This window comes from Squalius cephalus (genome assembly GCF_949319135.1).
Source record: "Squalius cephalus genome assembly, chromosome: 13".
NCBI lineage: Eukaryota > Metazoa > Chordata > Actinopteri > Cypriniformes > Leuciscidae > Squalius > Squalius cephalus.
The window spans coordinates 3839510-3850303 of NC_137134.1; the positions used below are offsets into that span (position 1 = coordinate 3839510).

A 10794-nucleotide genomic window follows, 5' to 3' on the forward strand; every position below is an offset into this window, starting at 1 on the left:
TCTTACTGTTTTTCTAAAGTTAATATGATAAGTAATCTATGCATAAAGGATGTAATTTGTCTTTTTGAAAGCCCAAACAAATCTTTAGAATCTACTGTTAACTTCCTTATCCTTGTGGCAAATTTTTACTTTCACAAGCAAAGGTTTCTTAAGAAAATTCCCACTTTTATTGATTTCCTTTGTGAGGTGAAATATTTAATCAAATCACTAAGAACAATTGATAATAGAAAATGTACATCTTTTCTGAAAAAATATGATGAGATCTTCCATGTACCATGATTTACTTCTTGATGTTTATTTATGTTTTTATTTTTTTATCTTCTCTCCTTTTTTCTTTTTTTTTCTTTCTCTTTTCCTTTTGGTGTTCTATAATTGTGCAAAATTGACTTAAACTGTTTAATATATGCATTTTTGGTAAATGTTCTATATTTCTAAGAAATGTATGTTTGCAATATTGTAAAACATTTCTTGAATAAAAAAAAATAAAATAAAAAAAAAAGATGGTCGATTGACAGCCGCAGTTCAAACACAGACTCCGCCCTCGCTCGTGAGCGAGCTGTCAATCATAGTCCGCGCGTCTCGCTGGAGCACTGTCTCTGACTGTCTGTGAGCAGAATGGCGTCTAAGCGATTGTGGTGTTCTGTTCTTGGGTGTAAAAACGATCACAGCAGTCATGTTGATGTTCCTAAATCCGAACCGCTGAAGACGCAGTGGCTGAGTTTTGTTTTCGAAGGGAATATTCCCCATGATCAACGTCAATGCTTTCATGTGTGCGCGAATCATTTCACACACCAGACTGCTTTACAAACGAGGTCAGTATAAAGCTGGTTTTGTTAAAAGCTGCTTCTGGAAAAAGGATCCGTACCAACTATTCGTGTTGCTGCACCTCCAGAAGAACTGAAGTGAGTGAAACGTTTTATTAACCTTTATATTAATCTTTGCAAATCGCTTGCACGCTTCACGATGAATGCAGCTATTTTTACACTCAGGTACATTACGGCATGTTTTCTATGTACGACGTTCTCAATATAATTCATAATCCCACGTTTATAATGAACAACGCATTATGGTTTTTGTGTTATTATTAAAAGCGGTGTACGCACAGAACAGAGGTGCGGGGTGAGCAAAGCTCATTATCATTTAAAGACACATGCACTGAAACGGCGTGCTGAAAACAGAGCTGTTTTTGACCAGGTAAAACGCAACAGTTAGCTAGACAGTGAAGGCACCGATCAGTGCTTCACATTGCCACCTAGCCGCCTGGAGTGCATACTACATTGAATTTCACACACTTTTGCGTCACCATATGCACGCAGATTTCCCCCCCGATAACGCTCGTCTAAACGCAGAATAAAAAGTAATCACTTTTGCGTTTTCTCTTCAGATCGTTTCGGTGTAAACGTAGCCTTACAATACTAATGAGAATTTTTAATTGAAGTATATTACAAACTTTTAATTTAGACCATAAAGAAGCATATTAGCTTGTACAAAAATGGCATTATATGACCCCTTTAAGGATTTGGTCAACAAGTAATTCAACCACTCAAACGTCATTGAATGAGCTACTGGGCATCCTACATAGACATGGGCACCAGCTGTCAAAGGATGCACGCACCCTCCTTGCAACCCCCAAAACCATTGAATGTCTTTATATGTAATGGGCAGTACATTTATTATGGTTTAGAACAAGGCATTAGACTAAAGATTGCACAGTGCCAATCCTTTTCACAAAACCTTGTTGAGTTGTGTGTGAACATTGATGGAATACCACTTTTTAAATCAAACAGTGTTCAATTTTGGCCCATATTGGCACAGTTTCACAAATTTGATCCTTTCATTGTTGCACTTTTCTGTGGAAAAGCGAAGCCAACTCCTTTGGACGATTTTGTTAAAGACCTTTTAGAAGAGTTTCAGCATCTCAAAGCTGTTAGGTTGGAGTATGAAGATAAAGTATATGCTATCAGCCTTAAGGCCTTTATATGTGATGCACCTGCAAGATCATTTTTAAAGTGCATAAAAAACCACAATGGGTACTTCAGCTGTAAAAGGTGTTTGGCCAAAGGCTCGTGGGAAGGTAGAGTTGTTTTTAAAGGTCCCGTTGCATGCGATTCCATGTTTCAAACTTTAGTTAGTGTGTAATGTTGCTGTTAGAGCATAAATAATATCTGTAAAATTATAAAGCTCAAAGTTCAATGCCAAGCGAGATATTTTATTTAACAGAAGTTGACTACATAAAACGGCTCGATTGGACTACACACCTCTACATCCTGCATTAGTGATGTCACCAGAACCGTTTCTTGACTAACCTCCGCCCACAGGAATGCTCCCTCAACTCTACTGGCTACTTGCGCACTTCTTATAACTTAGCCTACTGTGTTTACTCAGCTCTTACGGTGATTTTCTGAAGTAAAACTGACGCTTCATCTTTTGTGTGATGTACAATAAACTTTATTAAACTCATCAGTACATGTTTGATCATCATTCAGACAGCAGACTTGTAGGCTATTAATAAATAATGGATACATAGCCTACAAGCAGATGACAAATACGTTATAATAACCATAATTAAACTACTAAACCATACCTGTTTCATCTCTATACAGCACTCTGACTCTGTAGGCATTATTGTCCGACTCGAAATGAACGCCGTTACTGAGAGTTTCTGATATTATCATCATTCCGTGAGATGAATTTTTCCTGACAGACTGAGCATGAGCTCATGAAGCTCCGCCCCCAGGGTCGTCCAGCAGCACCTCATTTGCATTTAAAGCCCATGTTGCAGGGTTTTTTTTTTTATTTTTATTAATATAACCTTGTATGAAAATACCATATGAAAAGTAAATGCAGGATTAAAAATTGTTTTGCAAGACATAAGGGCACAAATTCAATAGAAAACGTGACCGTTTCCTTGAAAAGCGCTTTTTTTCACCATCGCGTCATATGACGTCACATGAGGTAGTCGTTTGGCTCTGCGTTCGCGCTCAGTGCAGAGATAGGTTGGTATTCAGTTGGAGCGGTCATGATTCAGTGTGTTTTCTGTGCTTATTGTATTTCAATTAATCATCGTCGTGGTAAATGATTGTGAATTATGGCCTGTCAGGACATCGAGTCCACAGGTTTCCGAATAAGAAAAAGGACGGTGCAATCTTCCGTGCCAGTGTGCGTTTTGTGCCGGGGACTTCACTTCTGCTTCTGCTTTGAAAAACGCGGTAGTGTGTAGCGTTCACTATAGACCGAATGATTATAATCCCGGCGATATGTGCACACTGTCCCAGCTCCTTCATCGGGTCGCTCGGTGACGGTCCGCCATCAGCATGTGGTTCGGCCGCCAGCGGGAAACATGACGCTCACGGATCCGTCAGAGATCACTTATTGTACATCTGTTTTACAAAATGTGCCTTGTCTTAATTTAATTCATTAACATATCCTACATAAACTTGTAATGTAATGCATTTATGTGTTTGTTATTAGACTGCAGCCGACACTATTATTATTATTATTATAAATATAATATATTATGTTCTATAATTCATTTTCAATCTGTACAAACCGACTTTAATGTTTGTGTTGGCTGTTTCTACATATAAAGTTTTTATACAGTAAGACAGTTGTGATTGTGATCATTTTTTTTATTCATCGTCACCAAATGGGTCAATTCAAAGCCTTTATAAAGTCCCTCTTCCTCTGGAAGCTGTCTCCTAATGGCTGACACACACAACACATGCAGGTAAGGGTCTAAGTACTAGCTTTGCTATTGCCTGATACATGATAATAATCTGTACAGTATTGTGATCTGAGCATAGTGTTATACATATCGTCGGCTAACGTGAATACATCTATAAGCTAACACTGTTCTCGCGCCCTGTTCTCCGTACACCACAACTCACCGTTGTTCTGTCTAACCCTGGCCTGTCCTGCTCACTTGGCTTCATATCAGGCTCATAATTATATGATATCATCATATATATATGAATTATTTATGAATTATATATATATATATCATACGAGTAAACATTTAGGCTACAATTCCCCCAGCTTTCCGAGCTGTCATTGCGATCCATTGCTTTCCTATTCGCTAGTTGATTTACTTTGACCGCTCTACCTCATGTTACGTCACTTCAGGTTCGGCGGTTTAAGCGATTTTCAAATGCGGAAGTAAAAATTTCTCACAAAAACGACTCCAGAAGCCTAAATAGCGTTTTATAAGTATATGTTTATATTTAAATCTAGTTCCTACATTATTTTTCTATACATTGGCTTACTGGGTACTCTAACCTGCAACATGGGCTTTAAAGGGCACACACTGAAACAGCTCGTTTTTCTGAGCCCCAAAAAATGTCAATTTAAACATGCTGTAAAAAATGATCTGTTGGGTATTTTGAGCTCAAACTTCACATACACACTCTGGGGACATCAGAGACTTATTTTACATCTTGTGAAAAGGGGCATAGAACGGGACCTTTAACAGTCATGAGAACTTTAGAGCAAGAACAGACGAGGAGTTCAGTCAAGTACTGTGAAGATCACCAGACTATAAAAAGCCCACTTATAGATGCAGGCATACTTTGTGTGAGCTCTTTTGTATTAGACTATATGCATTTGATTTGTTTAGGAGTAGTAAAACGTGTTCTAGTTTTTTTGTCTCGGGGTCCAAAAGTGTGCCGGCTATCTGCAAGACAAAAAGATGAGATCTCAGAAAAACTAAACAAGCTGAATGGATGCATGCCAAGTGAGTTTGCAAGGCAGCCCAGGGGTTTGAGGGAACTGGATAGATGGAAAGCCACTGAATTTCGACAGTTTGTTTTATATACTGGACCAATTGTTCTTCAAAATGTAGTTTCAAGAGAAGTGTATACTCACTTTTTGACATTGACAGTGGCTCTGTCAATCCTGCTGAGCTCTGATGAGAACACGCGACGTTCATATATTGCATATGCTGAGGAACTCCTAAAATACTTTGTTAAAAGGTGTGATGACCTTTATGGAAAAACATTTGCAGTCTACAATGTGCACTGCCTGTTGCATCTGCATGAAGATGCTTCTCGCTTCAACTGTTCACTAAATGACATCTCATGTTTCCCATTCGAAAATCATCTGCAAGTAATAAAAAAAATGGTCAAAAATAGCCACAACCCAATCGCTCAAGTAACAAAGCGGATGAGTGAGATTGAAAATGCAAAGAAAGGCATCAACAAGCATCAAGAGACAAGGTCATGTTTTTATATATCAACAAAAGATAAAGACTGCTGCTTTATGCCTCACAATGAAAGTTTTGCATTTGTGAAGGAAAAAAGGCTAGATGGAACTTTGGTATGTGATGTGCTGAGCCAAAAGGACACAAGAGACTTTAAGAAGCCATGTGAGTCAAGGCTATTCAATATTGTCTAGGTTCAAAGAAAACGTACAAAGACAAAGTTATTGCAATCTGAAGACCTTTACCGGAAGGTTGCTTGTCTAACCTCTGAACGAGGGCATGTCCTTTTTCCTCTTGTTGTATAATATCAAGAAAATGCAATTACCTGCCTCCTTGTCTATTATAGATTCCTTTTTGTTACACATATTTAGCCAATGTATTGGATAGAATGCATTGCATTCAATGTTATTTTTTATTTTGTTTGTAAAAGATGGCTTATATTGTTTTGGCATAGATGTACAGTAATTGGTTTTGTATGTATATGTGACTGTGCCAACCCATGGTAAGAGGAGCAGAAAAGTGTGATTATGTGTTTGCGCTAGACTCCTAGAACTTTAAATGAACTCAGACATCTTAGTTGAGTTTACTGTAGTTCAAGGACATGAAGAGGTGGACCGCTTGCACCTGCCTGGAGAAGGATCTGGGAAACTTTGGAGGAGTTTGAAGGAGTGACAACCCAACGCCTGTTGTGAACAACAGAAGTATAAAAGACTGAAGAACTGATTTGCCCTTCGGGATACTGATACGCCAGTGCCCCCGACGCCTAGAAGCCCAGAGCTGAGGACAAGAAACCCCAAGCAGAAGAGAAGAAGCCCAGAGCTTACTACACCTTTGATTCAAGACGTGATTATTGTATTTTATACTTAAACGATGAAGTTTTATTTGACTTTATATTTTTGTTTATTATAAAAGAAAAGTAAAATAAATTTAATTGATTACAAAATCTGCCTACCGAGACTTAGATTTATGTTGCTGGAAGACTTTTAATGCGAACATACCACAGGGGAGTCTTCTGACCAAATTGTAAGTACTTTTTGAATGCTTACGGTTTAGGTCAGATTTGACTTTCTTTACCTTACCTGAGAATAATAAATAAATAGGTAAAAGGTGTTAAGATTAAAGTACACACCATAAAACACTCTCCTCCATGGAATGGAGGTCAGGAAATGAACACAAATAACGTATGTAATATTTACTATTATTCAAAATGGTAGTGCACTGTTAACATCATGTAGAAAAGGAAATGTGTAGTTCTAAATTAAATCTAATTGTGTTTCAGGCAATGGTTTACACACGGGCTGTTTGGGTGGAGAATGGGCAGCAGACGGAAGGAGTTTTGCCATTGAACTGGATCGACACAGAGACCAAAGTGGTGCGATGGCCTCTAAAAAACGTGTCTGTGGCACATAAGCGCCTTTTACAACCACAGGAGGACTGGTTGAGCTTTGAATTTGTTAAAGTCAAAGTGACATCAGGTAAAAAAAAAATATTTTGAATGTTATTTCTGGCATGTTTTTACAATTTATTTTTCAGTTAAAATACTATAATGCCATAATACATATTACTATCGCTAGTAGTGTTTGTTTTCATTCTTGATTTTTAGTAAGCCGACAGAAGTGTGAAAAATATAATTACACCTCAGCTCAAACCGAAGAGGAGGACACAGTCAGTCAAAAGAGAATGAAGAAAAGAAGGAAATTTGAAGATTATGTTCAAGGTAATTTATTTGGTCCCATTTAAGAACATGCATTAAACAATGAGCGTATAATGTAAACAATCACATATCATAAGTGACAAATATAATATTGGCAGGGTCAGATTTGTCTGCTGAAGAGGATGAGTCCTTGCCAGACAAGAAAAAGGGTGAGTACAGTTTAAGTTGGCTGTGTAAACTGTGTATTAGTATTCATCATTATCTTACTGTGATTAATTTAATTGTGCATGTTCTTGTCAAGAGGATACAGTGTTGCTTCCGGTTCCTCCGCCAAAGATTAAGCTCTCACATAGGGGTGAGTAAAATGGCTGGGCTGGTCCAGTGGTATAATTCAGTCATCAAACTTCAGGGAATGGTTGGCAATATGAGTTTTTCTGTCACTTAAGTTGCTGTAATGCTTCTGGTTTTGGAATTTCTTTTAACAACCACAGGACAAAATGCAATGCTGCTCCAGTTACCTGCACCCCCAGAACTGGCTAACACCGCCATTAGACAACCAGAGAGTCCTGCATCTTCAGACTGTAATTTCATGTTTTTATTTATTCTACTTTACTTGCTCACAATGCAAATGGAATATAAAGTGTTTTTAAGTCTGGGCTCAAAACAAAGTCTTTCAACCTTCCTGTTCCTTTTTCAGTTTCTGGATGTTCTCGTCCAATGCTTCACCGTTCACCCACAAGGTCTGAATCATCAGAAGCATTTAGTCCAAAGTCAGCCAGTAAGTCCAGAGTCAGTCAATTGAAACCCTCTACATACATCTTGGCAATAGAATTGCCATTGGCTAGTAAATTTTGTCCATGATCAGTTGCATTCTTCATAGTTGTCAATTCTCCTACCTCAATGATCTTCAACGCTTTTTTTTTTTTTTCAGGATCGAGAGGTTCTCACACACCTCAGCGTGGAGTTCGAAGGCCATCACAGTCCGGGAGCAGAAAAGGTTGGGCATCCTCATCCAGTGAGTCCATGATCAGTTGCATTCTTCGTAGTTGTCAATTCTCCTACCTCAATTATTGACATTATTGCAGGAGCAGCTGTCTTTAAAAACGATTTCAATGAGCTTCAAGGCTTTTTTTTTTTTCTTTTTTTTTTAGGATCTAGGCGTTCTCGCACACCTCAGCGTGGAGTAAGGCCATCACAGTCTGAGAGGGGCTTATTCCCCATGTCTCAAGCTAGTACGTCCATGGTCAATATTTATTATTGTATCATTCTTTAATAATCATAAAGTAAGATTTATAAAATACTTGACAAAAAATAAATTCATGTATTTTCTTCCACAGAATACCAGAAGTCAGTGCTTGGAAAGCTAGTTGAAATTCTAGATGAGATAAAAAGAGTCGGGAGGCACTATGAGCCCCTGAATTCTGCTGTCCATGTTGCTAGGCTAGAAACCTTAGAAGAGTTTGCTCAAGAAGAGGCACATCACAAGGACCGCAACCTCTGGGAACAAAGGGTAAGATTTATACAGAAATTGGACTAAACTATGTCAATTAGACTAGACCCCCAAGTCTCCAAAAAGACTAAATGATCTATATTGTACAAAAAAATAATTTTCTAGTGCATCTGTTAACATGCACAGCTTTATAGAATGTGTAATTGAGGGACGCACAGTGCTCGAATTTTTTGAAGGCGTATTTTCATGCCTTTGTATTAGAGGTGTACTACTGCCCCATAATATTTTGCATGGACTCAACATGTATAGATGAGTCAACATGACCAGTTCCCATTTAAGCCCAATCTGGCAACAATCAGTATATTACACCATGGGTTTGTTCATAATGTATTGAGTGGCTTTTCATGTTATGTACAGGTGTCCCAGCTCTCAAAGGTGGGAGGGAGGAACAATAAAGACTGCGTCCATAAAGTGATGGACAGGTATTAAACAACTGTCACATGCTCAGAATATAGAATGTAATTATGCAGTTACATTTTTACTCATTGCCTGCTCTGTTTGCCCTCCTCTTAGCACATAGAAAATAAAAAATGCGGAAAGAGATGATTCATTAGGAATAATGCAAGCGTAAAGGAATAGTGGTAGAATGTAGGTGTGGACCTCACCCTATGATTTTGTGCATGTATTCTCAGGCTTTTCACCAACAGCCTAATGGCGTCTTTCAACATGAAGGGGCGGGGTAGCAGTGAGAAAAAAGCCTTCCAGGATACCATTTTTTACTCTGTGGTAAAAGGTAACTGCATTTTTCATATATATATATATCTTAACAATTGTATTTCTTTTGGGAAGTTATGCAAATCCATACAATTGTTAATTGATTAAATGTAATGTGTAGTGGGAGCCTTAATGATGGAAGACGTGGTTTATTCATGCACCATCTAATATATTTTCTTTTGCAGCTGCAGTCATGAAGTGGAGTAAAACTGCCACAGAAGTTAAAATCAGGGCTGCTATGGCTGAGACACTTAAACATGCTCCCGGGAGAGCTGGAGGTGGAGGTCGCAAAGTGTGACCATTGTAGTGTAAATTTTCTGAGTTGTTTTGTGTTGATTGGAATATGTGCTTTTGGAATGTGAAATCTGTTTCATTGCACTATATTTTATTTAAAATGTGCTGTTTAAGTATAATAAAGCTATTCTCTCTTTAAAGCTTTGTTTCATTCATATGTTAATCTAAAATGTTATTTGGCATGTTAATGTATTGGGACTTGAGAATTGACAAGTGTCAATAGGCATCGAGTAAACGTTGAAGAATGACCTGTTTTCAACGTTGAAAAGTCGACAAATTTGACGTCTTTTCAATTTTCATTTTCAACCTTCAGTTGACCGTAATTAGACGTTGAAGATTGACCTGTTTTCAACGTTGAAAAGTCGGACAAATTTGACGTCTTTTCAATTTTCATATTCAACCTTCAGTGGAACGTAATTAGACGTTGAAGATTTACGTCTATTCAACGTCTAATAGACGACTTTTTGCTAGCTGGGTTAACTCTGATTTTATCTGTGTTAAACTATGATATCAGTTATTGATGTATTTTAAATGTCTACTTATTACTAGGCTTATTATACGTGTGCATTGAAGTTTTAAAATGTATCTAATATAATACTTGAATTGAATTAAATGTTTTGGTTACCAGCATTAAATTATTGTTTTTATTATTATTTTACTGACTCGAAGTTGGCACTGTGCATGTAAAATACCCCAAGTAGCAAGGTTTTTATTTATGGGAGAAAAAAGGTAGGTCTACTGGTCTAATTTCCGCCTATTAGACAGCCTAACGTTAGTCAGCTCATCGTTTTTTGTTCTGCTTCACTTATAGCTCTTAAACCTTTAAAATGGAGTTAAGGAAGATGTATGTAACCACAGTCGTTAGCTTGGGTTAACTACTGAAGCCTTTTCTCTTGTCAAAAGGCTCAACGCGACCGTTGATTTTGTTTGCGTGCAGATTAATTTCCGCCTATTTTAGACAGCCTAGTATTTTGGTATTGCATGCATCACTCATATCTCTTAAACGTTTAAAGTGAAGTTTAGGAAGATGTATGTAACCACAATCATTAGATTTGAATGGCTCTTAAAGCCTTATCTCTTGTCAAAAGGCTCAACGTGACCGCAGACTTTGATGAACACTGCTGGCAGCAGCGACGCCTGTGTCCGTACCGTTCAACAATGACAGCATAAATTAACCTCGTATCTCCCTGCTCCCAAGTCATAAATCTCGTATCTCCGATTAAACATGATTTTGGGGAAATGTTGTGTTAGTGTTGGTACACAACAGTATAGGATAGCAATATAAGGTATAATACCAACTTTAACGATACAATGTTTAATAACTCAAAAAATATGCCGTTTTTTAAATTTCCTGAGAGATACGAGGATTCCGCCCGACAGCGACGATATATATATTCGTTACATTTATATAGCGCTTTTTCTGAGACC

At 37.8% G+C, this 10794-nt stretch overlaps 1 protein-coding gene across 1 annotated transcript; it reads left to right on the plus strand.

The window, feature by feature from the left end:
• Positions 1–589: 589 nt before the first annotated feature.
• On the plus strand, positions 590–9998 carry LOC307169427 (uncharacterized protein). The gene is made up of 13 exons (XM_079890049.1): positions 590–902; positions 6474–6669; positions 6798–6911; positions 7007–7057; positions 7150–7203; positions 7340–7429; positions 7546–7626; positions 7780–7863; positions 8000–8080; positions 8186–8358; positions 8716–8780; positions 8991–9091; positions 9258–9998. Exons 1-13 carry the CDS (start codon positions 759–761, stop codon positions 9368–9370), a joined length of 1347 nt encoding a protein of 448 aa, XP_079746175.1. The 5' UTR covers positions 590–758; the 3' UTR covers positions 9371–9998.
• Positions 9999–10794: the final 796 nt, after the last annotated feature.